Source organism: Schistocerca nitens, chromosome 2 (genome assembly GCF_023898315.1).
Source record: "Schistocerca nitens isolate TAMUIC-IGC-003100 chromosome 2, iqSchNite1.1, whole genome shotgun sequence".
Lineage (NCBI taxonomy): Eukaryota > Metazoa > Arthropoda > Insecta > Orthoptera > Acrididae > Schistocerca > Schistocerca nitens.
Window position 1 is genome coordinate 201,570,518 of NC_064615.1, and position 13,208 is coordinate 201,583,725.

Below are 13,208 nucleotides of genomic sequence, written 5' to 3' on the forward strand. Positions count from 1 at the left end.
CCCACAAGTGTACTTTATGTTCTTTGCACTAATACATCTCCATACTCTGTGTTCCATTCCATCAAAAACTGTCAAAACTGACAATGTAATAATGCGTGCAACTTCAGAAAATATACTATATGAGCCAGCAATACTCCATGCGCACTAATTTACAAGAAAGTGCAATGAATCTCATAACATTCTACAGCAACTTTGTGATACCTATCAATTATGACACTGTGTACTAGATACTGTGCATTCTCATCCTTTCCTTCTGCGATTCCCATTTATTTTTGAAGGCTGAGACAGTAAATCGCTAGAGTGCCTCGTTGTGTGCAAACGTCCACTTGGTCTATAAACTTCCCTTATACCATGAATTAATAATGAATGGTAAACAGCACTAGCCGACCCCAAAATGTCACACCAAATGCCGGAAGTGCCATGTCGCACCGAGCTACTAAATGGACTGTGGCACTGTACTGAGGAAAGTTGAGACATGCCAAGCCTCTAACTGCAGGCATGGAGCATGTTGTGCAAGTGTGAAGATTTGCACACAATGGCTGACCATGTCACATAGAACAGCAATGGGGAACCACCCCACCTGTTGTAATTACTCTCTTGTTAATAATTATTTCTCCACCTATTTTTCAAGTTTCATCTAGTTGCTTGCATAGTGCACATACAATAGCTGCCCAAATCTTTTAAAACATTAATCAGTCTGAGATTCATGTAGGATTATCATTCAGGCTATAGTTTTCAATATGCAGATCCCAACAGTGCATTTAGTTTTGCTGGAAACTATGTTAAGTAATTGATAACAGAAATCATTATTACAGCATATAACAGTGATGAGCTAATAGGTTATCTTGGACATGCTGACACTACTCATTAGAAAGACCAGCATCAAGACTTAACAGTAAAACATTACAGGTTTACTGAAACTTAGTAGCTTACTACGTAATTAATATTAAATTTCATACACACCTAAAATTTCTATTGCGGATTTAGCCACTATTCTCACTACATTCCAGCTTTGACTTCTATACTTTCATTGCTCTAATTTTCCTGGGCTTAATGACAGCCTTCACTAATTAAGAATTTTCATTAATTAACATGAATGATGTTAAGTCTAAATATGGCTATTGTACTTTTAATTAGGGAATTCACAGGACAGACAGGCTAAATAGTTCCATCAACTTTTTTTACTTTGTTAAATGATCATCTACTACATAAACATAATTATTGCCCGAGTATGTAGCTCAGTTCAACTAGACAAATCTAACCTAGCAGTTTTTCAAATGAACATGTATTTCCCAAAATAATATTTTCATACACAAGTCTTTATATTGCCCACCCCATCTCAAAAACCACAGCCTGCAACCTATAAGCACGTATAAGATCGAGGTAAGGAGTGTGCTGAAATCCGTGGTTAGTAATCACAATGTTAACCCTTCCACAGAAGTTCGTGGCTACCCATTACTGTGTTAAAGCCTACATAGCAAGTTTGAGTTCGTTCGGTGCACTATTAACATTTTGGTGAAAGACTGTCTTCTATATTACTATTATCTATCTATGCGTGTGACTCATGAAGTGTATTAATGCCATACATGAATAATACTATCTGCAATGAACCTTTGGTGTCAACATGTGAGTAACTTTCATTCCAGATGAATATTTCAACATTATGGCTGACTAGTACGATAATGATATAATGTAGAAAAAAGTGAGAGTTACATCAGAATGTTGAAAGTTGCTGCAATCGAGCTACAGCAGCCTATTACCAATGTAAGATGCTTAAAAATGTTATCAGGAAGGCAAAGACTATATGGTACACAAATAGAATAGCTAATTCACAGGTTAGAATTAAAACCATATTGTCAGTCATGAAGGAAGTGTCTGGTCAGCAACACAAGGTTGAAAACACAAAGTCAGCATGTAACAAAAAATTTTTCTTTTACTGGTAAGTCAGATATATGTACAGTACTTAACCGTCACTTTCTGAATGTAGATGGTGAATTAAATAAAATCTTAGTTTCCACAGGGAATCATAACACACTTGGAAAATGCTTTACTCCTTTGTGATACTGACATGGGGGAGATTGAGTCAACAATTAAATCACTGAAGACCAAGGATTCTCATGGCTGTGATGGTGTATCTAACACAATGCAGAAGTACTGTCTTGCATATGTTAGCCTTGTGCTCAGATATTTTTAATTTTTCCTTTAGCAACGGTCAGTTTCCTGAACGATTATAATACTCAGTAGTAAAAGCCGTTTTATAAACAGGGAGAAAGGGATAATAGAGATAATTTTAGATCTATTTCTATGCCATCAGTATTTGCTGAAGTTGCAGGAAAGGCTGTGTGTGTAAGGATAATTGATCATATTGTTTTATTTCACTTCATCTCTCGTAATTTGCTGTCCGATGTACAGTTTGGTTTTAGAAGTAGTTTAACAAATGAAAACGCATTATTCTCTTCTCTCTGAAGTATTGGATGGATGAAAAAAATGGTTTAGAACACTGGGTATCTTTTTATTTAACTAAGGCATTTGACTATGTTATCGTAAAATATTGCTCCAGAAGTTGGACCATTGTGGAATAAGGGGAGTAGCTCACAATTCGTGCACCTCTTACTTTAAGAATAGCCAGAAAAAGGTCATTCTCTACAGTAATCAAAATGGCTATGTTGTGGGATCCACATGGGGCATGCCCCAGGGATCAGTGCTGGGCCACTCCTGTTGCTTATTTATATTAATGATATACCTTCTAGTATTACAGTTGATTTTAAAATATTTCTGTTTGCTGATGACAGTAGTTTGGTAGTAAAGCATGTGTGTAACACTGGCACTGTTTCAAATAGTGCAGTTCAAGACAAATTAATGGCTTGTAGAAATTAAGTAACGCTAATTCACAGTAAGACTCAGTTTTTACAGTTTATAACACACAACTGAACAAAACCTAATGTCTTAATTATACAGAATGGGAATATTATTAGTGAGACTGAACAGCTCAAATTTCTAGGTGTTCTGGAAAAACACCCACAGTAAACTTCCATGGAAAGCCCATGTTCAGGATCTTGTTCACTAAAAGTAGTATACTTCGCATATTTTCATTCGCTTATGACACATGGTATTACATTTTCGGGTAGTACTTTCCATTCTCAAAAGGAATTTTTTGCGCAGAATCAGACAGTTCGGGCAATGAGGGTTGTACCACTTTGCAAACCTCTTGTCGACCCCCATTCATTAGCCTAGGAATTCAGCCCCCCCCTCCCCCCCCAAAAAAATCTTGACAGTAATCCACGCACTTTCAAATCTAGCCTTAAGAGTTACCTCATGGGTCACTCTTCATATTCTACCCAGGTGTTCCTTGAAAAATTAAACTGATTCCTGTGTTACATAGTTGACTGCACAAATTTGGTAAACATTTTTGGAATACAGTGATCAATAGATTATTATATTTTGACTGAAGTTCAGTCTTGATCACACCATTTATGTTTCAATGATATAGGTAACCGGTTTCGGTTATTTTCACATAATCATCATCAGAACTGTGGATTAATTTTAGGAAATACTAGAAACCAATCTTTAAATAAAATGAAAGTGTCTAATGACGTCAAAATTTAACAAGATAAAATAAAATTAATTATACCCATGGCTCCCTTAGGATGGTAGGCGGAGCTCTCCTCAGCTGCTACAAAGTCAACTGATGGTTATGAGTGCTGAGCACGAGCTTAAATTTGCAGAGGCTCCGCCTACCTCCTGTCACACTACTTCACAACTGCCAATCAGCGTTCATAATACAACGCCATCATCAAAGTATAAAAGCAGGAAATACACTAATAACATAAAATTAATTCATTTAACATGTCTGATTAACAGATAGTATGTGTACAGCTTATTTATATTTTAGATAAAAACAGTAAACTACGATGTGTAATAGCTGTGCCCTCTATGGGCAACCTTCATACTATTACAGTGTCAGTTACATCAAAGATGTGAAAGTCCTTGGAGTTGTGGTATATATCGATTATACCGAGTCGCCTATATCACAATTGCATCTTTGTTGGATGCTGCAGAATCGTCTTACTTTAACTGTAGTTTTCATAGCAATATTCTTTATAGCAGTAGGGTAGCAGCCAAGAGTACGTTCCGCATTATGTATGTCTGAATAACTGATGAGACCGCTGATTAAAAGCTATGTATGTAAAATATGCTGTACAACATATAAAAAATTTATTAAATTGACATTGATTATTATAAAAACTATTAGATCGATGAGTTCTAAAAAAAAAATTTTTTAATCAGCTTGAGGACTATATTATGGAAATGGAAGAGGATGTAGACGAAGATGAAATGGGAGATACGATACTGCGTGAAGAGTTTGACAGAGCACTGAAAGACCTGAGTCGAAACAAGGCCCCGGGAGTAGACAACATTCCATTAGAACTACTGGCGACTTGGGAGAGCCAGTCCTGACAAAACTCTACCATCTGGTGAGCAAGATGTATGAGACAGGCGAAATACCCTCAGACTTCAAGAAGAATATAATAATTCCAATCCCAAAGAAAGCAGGTGTTGACAGATGTGAAAATTACCGAACTATCAGTTTAATAAGCCACAGCTGCAAAATACTAACGCAAATTCTTTACAAACGAATGGAAAAACTGGTAGAAGCCGACCTCGGGGAAGATCAGTTTGGGTTCCGTAGAAATACTGGAACACGTGAGGCAATACTGACCTTACGACTTATCTTAGAAGAAAGATTAAGGAAAGGCAAACCTACGTTTCTAGCATTTGTAGACTTAGAGAAAGCTTTTGACAATGTTGACTGGAATACTCTCTTTCAAATTCTAAAGGTGGCAGGGGTAAAATACAGGGAGTGAAAGGCTATTTACAATTCGTACAGAAACCAGATGGCAGTTATAAGAGTCAAGGGGCATGAAAGGGAAGCAGCGGTTGGGAAGGGAGTGAGACAGGGTTGTAGCCTCTCCCCAATGTTATTCAATCTGTATATTGAGCAAGCAGTAAAGGAAACAAAAGAAAAATTCGGAGTAGGTATTAAAATTCATGGAGAAGAAATAAAAACTTTGAGGTTCGCCGATGACATTGTAATTCTGTCAGAGACAGCAAAGGACTTTGAGGAGCAGTTGAACGGAATGGACAGTGTCTTTAAACGAGGATATAAGATGAACAATAACAAAAACAAAACAAGGATAGTGGAATGTAGTCGAATTAAGTCGGGTGATGCTGAAGGAATTAGATTCGGAAATGAGACACTTAAAGTAGTAAAGGAGTTTTGCTATTTGGGGAGCAAAATAATTGATGATGGTCGAAGTAGAGAGGATATAAAATGCAGACTGGCAATGGGAAGGAAAGCGTTTCTGAAAGTATTTGTATGGAAGTGAAACATGGACGATAAATAGTTTGGACAAGAAGAGAATAGAAGCTTTCGAAATGTGGTGCTACAGAAGAATGCTGAAGATTAGATGGGTAGATCACATAACTAATGGGGAGGTATTGAATAGAATTGGGGAGAAGAGGAGTTTGTGGAACAACTTGACCAGAAGAAGGGATCGGTTGGTAGGACATGTTCTGGGGCATCAAGGGATCACAAATTTAGCATTGGAGGGCAGTGTGGAGGGTAAAAATCGTAGAGGGAGACCAAGAGATGAATACACTAAGCAGATTCAGAAGGATGTAGGTTGCAGTAAGTACTGGGAGATGAAGAAGGTTGCACAGGATAGGGTAGCATGGAGAGCTGCATCAAACCAGTCTTAGGACTGAAGACCACAACAACAACAATTGCCATTAACTTTTCTGAAGTCCTCAATGTCTTTCTAGAAAGTCTTTGCTAGTCCTAGATCACTGATGTTCCCTTTCCAAAATATGTAATTAACGGTCAAGTCATATTCATCCTCTATAAGTGGGTAGAACAAATCAAGAGCTCGCATAGGCCGTGTTGCTAAATGACTGAAATTTGACTACCCAACTCCAGGATTTTAAAGCAATCCCTATCTGCTATGAAACCCAGTACAGCACACAGTTTTAATATACAGGGAACTCATAAATTTGATGTATAATAGTGCAATCTGACGCTAAAATTAAATTCCATTATAAATCAACACTGCAGTTATTACAATACTACCTGTGCAAAATGCAACTAACCTTGTTGTAGTTACGTGCCAAGTCCAACATATCCTGCACTGTTGATTCATTGAGCTTGCAGTGCTCAGAGTAGTCAGCTAGCATAAGGCCATCCATCCAAGACTTTTTATGCAGGTTCAAAAGCATCTTTTGCTCCAATTCATTCTTGCGATAATTAATGCTGATAGAGTAATAGTGCCTATTCAGTCCATGTATGAGAGCCTATAAATGACAAATACACACATAAACACAATATCTACAACATTTAACTTCTGGCTGGATTACAAGGTGCCAAACATCAGAAAGGTGGGAGGAGAGGGAGCGCGAGGGGGGGCAGTGGGGGCGAGGGAGCAAGAGAGCGCGAGGGGGGGCAGTGGGGGCGAGGGAGCAAGAGAGCGCGAGGGGGGGCAGTGGGGGCGAGGGAGCAAGAGAGCGCGAGGGGGGGCAGTGGGGGCGAGGGAGCAAGAGAGCGCGAGGGGGGGCAGTGGGGGCGAGGGAGCAAGAGCGGGGGGGGCAGTTGGGTCGAGGGGGGGCGCAGTTGGGGCGCGGGAGTGGGGGCGAGAGTGAGTGGGGCAGTGGGGGCGAGGGGGGGGGCAGTGGGGGCGAGCGAGGGCGAGGGGGGGGCAGTGGGGGCGAGAGCGAGGGGGGGGCAGTGGGGGCGAGAGCGAGGGGGGGCAGTGGGGGCGAGAGCGAGGGGGGGCAGTGGGGGCGAGAGCGGGGGGGGCAGTGGGGGCGAGAGCGAGGGGGGCAGTGGGGGCGAGAGCGAGAGGGGGCAGTGGGGGCAGTGGGGGCGAGGGAGCGAGAGGGGGGCAGTGGGGGCAGTGGGGGCGAGGGAGCGAGAGGGGGGCAGGGGGCAGTGGGGGCGAGGGAGCGAGAGGGGGGCAGGGGGCAGTGGGGGCGAGGGAGCGAGAGGGGGGCAGGGGGCAGTGGGGGCGAGAGGGGGGGCAGGGGTGCAGTGGGGGCGAGGGAGCGAGAGGGGGGCAGGGGTGCAGTGGGGGCGAGGGAGCGAGAGGGGGGGGGCAGGGGGGCAGTGGGGGCGAGGGAGCGAGAGGGGGGGCAGGGGGGCAGTGGGGGCGAGGGAGCGAGAGGGGGGGCAGGGGGGCAGTGGGTGCGAGGGAGCGAGAGGGGGGCAGTGGGGGCGAGGGGGTGGCAGTGGGGGCGAGGGGGGGCAGTGGGGGCGAGGGGAGGGGCAGTGGGGGCGAGGGGGGGGGGCAGTGGGGGCGAGGGGGGGCAGTGGGGGCGAGGGAGCGAGAGGGGGGCAGTGGGGGCGAGGGGGGGCAGTGGGGGCGAGGGGGGCAGTGGGGGCGAGGGAGCGAGAGGGGGGCAGTGGGGGCGAGGGGGGGCAGTGGGGGCAGTGGGGGCAGTGGGGGCGAGGGGGGGCAGTGGGGGCGAGGGGGGGCAGTGGGGGCGAGGGGGGCAGTGGGGGCGAGGGGGGCAGTGGGGGCGAGGGGGGGGGGGCAGTGGGGGCGAGGGGGGGGCAGTGGGGGCGAGGGGGGGGGGGCAGTGGGGGCGAGGGGGGGCAGTGGGGGCGAGGGAGCGAGAGGGGGGCAGTGGGGGCGAGGGGTGGGGCAGTGGGGGCGAGGGGGGGGCAGTGGGGGCGGAGGGGGGGGGGCTGTGGGGGCGAGGGGGGCAGTGTGGGCGAGGGGGGGCAGTGGGGGCGAGGGGGGGCAGTGGGGGCGAGGGGGGGCAGTGGGGGCGAGGGAGCGAGAGGGGGGCAGTGGGGGCGAGGGGGGGCAGTGGGGGCGAGGGGGGCAGTGGGGGCGAGGGGGGGGGGCAGTAGGGGCGAGGGGGGGGGGCAGTAGGGGCGAGGGGGGGGGGCAGTGGGGGCGAGGGGGGGCAGTGGGGGCGAGGGGGGGCAGTGGGGGCGAGGGGGGGGGGGCAGTGGTGGCGAGGGGGGCAGTGGGGGCGAGGGGGGCAGTGGGGGCGAGGGGGGGCAGTGGGGGCGAGGGGGGGCAGTGGGGGGCGAGGGGGGGCAGTGGGGGCGAGGGGGGGCAGTGGGGGCGAGGGGGGGCAGTGGGGGCGAGGGGGGCAGTGGGGGCGAGGAGGGGGCAGTGGGGGCGAGGGGGGGCAGTGGGGGCGAGGGGGGGCAGTGGGGGCGAGGGGGGGCAGTGGGGGCGAGGGCGGGCAGTGGGGGGCGAGGGGGGGCAGTGGGGGCGAGGGCGGGCAGTGGGGGCGAGGGGGGGCAGTGGGGGGCGGGGGGGCAGTGGGTGCGAGGGAGGGCAGTGGGTGCGAGGGAGGGCAGTGGGGCGAGAGGGGGGGGGCAGTGGGGGCGAGGGGGGGGCAGTGGGGGCGAGGGGGGGCAGTGGGGGCGAGGGGGGGCAGTGGGGGCGAGGGGGGCAGTGGGGGCGAGGGGGGGGCAGTGGGGGCGAGGGGGGGGCAGTGGGGGCGAGGGGGGGGGGCAGTGGGGGCGAGGGGGGGGCAGTGGGGGCGAGGGGTGGGGGCCTAGGGGGCGAGGGGGGGGGGGCAGTGGGGGCGAGGGGGGGGCAGTGGGGGCGAGGGGGGGGCAGTGGGGGCGAGGGGGGCAGTGGGGGCGAGGGGTGGGGCAGTGGGGGCGAGGGGGGGGGGCAGTGGGGGCGAGGGGGGGGGCTGTGGGGGCGAGGGGGGCAGTGTGGGCGAGGGGGGGCAGTGGGGGCGAGGGGGGGCAGTGGGGGCGAGGGGGGGCAGTGGGGGCGAGGGAGCGAGAGGGGGGCAGTGGGGGCGAGGGGGGGCAGTGGGGGCGAGGGGGGCAGTGGGGGCGAGGGGGGGGGCAGTGGGGGCGAGGGGGGGGGGGCAGTGGGGGCGAGGGGGGGGGGCAGTGGGGGCGAGGGGGGGGCAGTGGGGGCGAGGGGGGGGCAGTGGTGGCGAGGGGGGCAGTGGGGGCGAGGGGGGCAGTGGGGGCGAGGGGGGGGGCAGTGGGGGCGAGGGGGGGGGCAGTGGGGGCGAGGGGGGGCAGTGGGGGCGAGGGGGGGCAGTGGGGGCGAGGGGGGGCAGTGGGGGCGAGGGGGGGGCAGTGGGGGCGAGGGGGGGCAGTGGGGGCGAGGGGGGGCAGTGGGGGCGAGGGGGGGCAGTGGGGGCGAGGGGGGGCAGTGGGGGCGAGGGGGGGCAGTGGGGGCGAGGGGGGGCAGTGGGGGCGAGGGGGGGCAGTGGGGGCGAGGGGGGGCAGTGGGGGCGCGGGGGGGCAGTGGGGGCGAGGGAGCGAGAGGGGGGCAGTGGGGGTGAGGGGGATGGGTGGGGTGAGGGAGGAAGGGAGAGGGGGACTGGGGGGAGGGTGAGGGAGGAAGGGAGAGGGGGACTGGTGGGAGGGTGAGGGAGGAAGGGAGAGGGGGACTGGTGGGAGGGTGAGGGAGGAAGGGAGAGGGGGAGGGGGACTGGGGGAAGGGAGAGGGGGACTGGGGGAAGGGAGAGGGGGACTGGGGGAAGGGAGAGGGGGACTGGGGGAAGGGAGAGGGGGACTGGGGGAAGGGAGAGGGGGACTGGGGGAAGGGAGAGGGGGACTGGGGGAAGGGAGAGGGGGACTGGGGGGGAGGGAGGGAGGGAGGGAGGAACAGGGAGGGGAATGGAGCAGCATTCTAACTCTCTTTGACTGTGGGTCTATCCTCACTACCATCCCATCTTTGGCTCAGAGTCTATTCTTACTACCATCCCATGTCAAACTGTTGTCTCACTCGTGTTCATTTACAGGAAAGCAAACTAGAAACGTTTGGCAACACCACCTCAGGTGAGACGATTGAATTTGTGTGCACAATGGTTAAATAGGCTATCTTCAATGCTAATTAGCTTTGAACAGCACAATGTCCAGAATTTCTTCTTAAAAATTATTTTTGCATAACCTACACTGTGATACCCTTCCTAATTTTTAGACAAGGTGAGCATTTTCAGGTAGTCATTATTTTAACAAACTACTACTAAGGAAGAAAATTGATACCACTCTTATTTACTCACAAATAGACATTTTTATCTTTTACCGCGATGGTCTAGCAGGTAGAGCACTGGTCTCTAGAGCCCCTGGGTTCAATTACAGATAGAAGTGGTGATTCTTCCTATTTCCAGCATCTCCAGGATGGCTCATCAGCCTGCCATCAAATGAGTACCTGGGATCTTGAGGCGAGGCTCCCCTACTAAAGGGGTTGCACTATGGACCATCCTTATATCTTTTACATTTGAATGTGTACCAATGAAGAAGACACTACACTTTTACTGTACTGTGAAGGTACACTTTGGTGGTGGCAACTTCATAATGAATTTTGTAATAAACCAGTTTGTGCATGGATCATCCAGTTGAGAATTACCTCACTCCCCTAATTTTCCTTTACAGTACATCAAGACAAGTTATTTCCACTCACTGTTGGCCTTAATCTTTCAGACTTAATGTGACTCAACTTTCAAATTTGTTCCCTCCTGTTACTAAAATTACCATCCCAGATACTGAAATTATTCACTTCCATTATTATTCTAAAAAGTTATTTTGTTTATTTCCTTTTGGCAGCATTTGATCTTCAGTATATATAAAGTATATTTATTTCAGAATGATTTTCATATTTGTTTGTGGAAGTTTCTTTACTTTAACTAGTTCCAGACCTACTGTTTACCACAGCTGCGTTAAGTCTAAACAGTCTCACCTGTACCGAAGGCTTCTGGAGATGGCCAAGATTTGATGTTGTCTGGCGAGGTTCTTGTCCCAGGACCATCATATTAGGATTGATAAGTCGAAATGCATCAATCACAACTTTACCTGTAGCAAACAATTTTATTCTATGTATTACAAACAATTCTGCAAATTCAATTGTTACATTCCATCTGGATTTTCCATTGTTTGATTCTGCAAATTCATTTTGGCTTCTTTATCAGCCATCTGCCTGCAATGAATTCTGACCATGTGCACTCAATGACATGACCATGTGCACTCAATGACATGACCATGTGCACTCAATGACATGACCATGTGCACTCAATGACATGACCATGTGCACTCAATGACATGACCATGTGCACTCAATGACATGACCATGTGCACTCAATGACATGACCATGTGCACTCAATGACATGACCATGTGCACTCAATGACATGACCATGTGCACTCAATGACATGACCATGTGCACTCAATGACATGACCATGTGCACTCAATGACATGACCATGTGCACTCAATGACATGACCATGTGCACTCAATGACATGACCATGTGCACTCAATGACATGACCATGTGCACTCAATGACATGACCATGTGCACTCAATGACATGACCATGTGCACTCAATGACATGACCATGTGCACTCAATGACATGACCATGTGCACTCAATGACATGACCATGTGCACTCAATGACATGACCATGTGCACTCAATGACATGACCATGTGCACTCAATGACATGACCATGTGCACTCAATGACATGACCATGTGCACTCAATGACATGACCATGTGCACTCAATGACATGACCATGTGCACTCAATGACATGACCATGTGCACTCAATGACATGACCATGTGCACTCAATGACATGAAACTCAACTAAACAAGTTCTGAAATATATGCCAAATGCCTGAACTTTTGCACCCTATTTCATTTTACATAGATTATGAGCTAATAATGAACCTTTACTGCAGACTGATATTTTGATTGGGTCTTACTAGATAGTACTACCATTTGCAAAAGATAAAACTTGATCATATATAACTGCAGCAAGTGCGAAAATTTTGAGATTGCAACTAATAGTATCCACACACACACACACACACACACACACACACACACACACACACACACACACACACACACACACACACACACACACACACACAAGGATTTAACTATTACATGCTTTTGGAGACAAAATAACAAAAATAATAAATATTGATAACAAAATATAAATGGATAGATAAAAAATCTATTCACCAAGTGGCAGCAGGGGAACACACACAAAAGGATTTAACTATTTCCAGCTAGTGGCTCCTTCTTCTGGCAGATGAGTTGAAGCGGATGGAAGATATAGGGGTGAAGGAAAAGGACTGGAGAGGTTTAGGAAAAGGGGTACATTTCAGCAAAGTCACTCCAGAACCCCAGGTCAGGGGAAACTTACCGGATGGGATGAGAAGGAAAGTCTTTCCTTCTCATCCCGTCCGGTAAGTCTCCCCTGACCTAGGGTTCTGGATGACTTCTGAACTGTACCCTTTACCCTACGCCTCCCCAGTCCTTTTCCTTCACACCTCTCCTCTTCCTTCCCCTTCAACTCCTCTGCCAGAAAAATGAGCCACTAGCTAAAAATAGTTAAATCCTTTTATGTGTGTTCCCCTGCTGCCACTTGGTGAATAGATTTTTTATCTATCCATTTATATTTTGTTATCAATATTTATTATTTTCGTTATTACACCCCTTTAGTCTTTAATATCTAAAATAGTGGTCTCCTGTATACTTGTCCCCTGTACACCAGATATACTATTGGTACACTCTCCCAGTTAACATACAGCATTTGTGCCTGTTAAATATTCAATCCAGTCACAAATCTAATTACAAGTATCATATGAACCTAAGTACATTACAGTCATCAATGTGTTACTGAATCTTAAACTTTACAGAACTCCAGTAACACCAAATGAACCTTGTTACCTCACACCTGTGTGTGAAAAGTGTGAGTTTATGATCCATGTTTTAGGAAACCATGTCGATTTCCACTTTGTACCAGAAAATTCATAATTTCTGAACTCAATATATTAAAAGATACTGTTTTAATTACACATTTAAGATAGATGACATCAGCTCTGTTTGATTAATACACTTCCTTTTTTTGTAGACAGGGAGAGTGACCTATACCCTTATTACTGCTAGAAACCTATCCCTTAGCAAGATATTTATGAAAATTGTGGTCAGATCTCTAAATATCTTGGCATGGTTTCAAAGGAGCTCTGGAGGTTTGCTGCTTGCTATTTGTTTAAGCTGATTCTCACAACCATTACAATAAATTTCATTATAAAAGACAGCCCTGTTCTGCATCTTCATTTCTACCAAAAACCAAAAGGCACTGATATCTGATCTTACTCTGGATGTCTTGCTAAGAAAAGTATTTAATAGTTGTAACGCCTCTCCTCCAGACAGTGACA

General features: G+C 48.4%; 1 protein-coding gene across 2 annotated transcripts in view; it reads right to left on the reverse strand.

The window, feature by feature from the left end:
- The window catches only part of LOC126235899 (26S proteasome non-ATPase regulatory subunit 14), a 39,667-nt gene that overhangs the window by 19,407 nt on the left and 7,052 nt on the right, over positions 1-13,208 (reverse strand). For both annotated transcript variants that reach the window (XM_049944842.1, XM_049944841.1), the window contains exons 4-5: positions 10,725-10,837; positions 6,148-6,348 (exon numbers count right to left, since the gene is read on the reverse strand). In XM_049944842.1, coding sequence (XP_049800799.1) covers positions 6,148-6,348; positions 10,725-10,837 — 314 coding nt within the window. The remainder of the gene's footprint in view (positions 1-6,147; positions 6,349-10,724; positions 10,838-13,208) is intronic.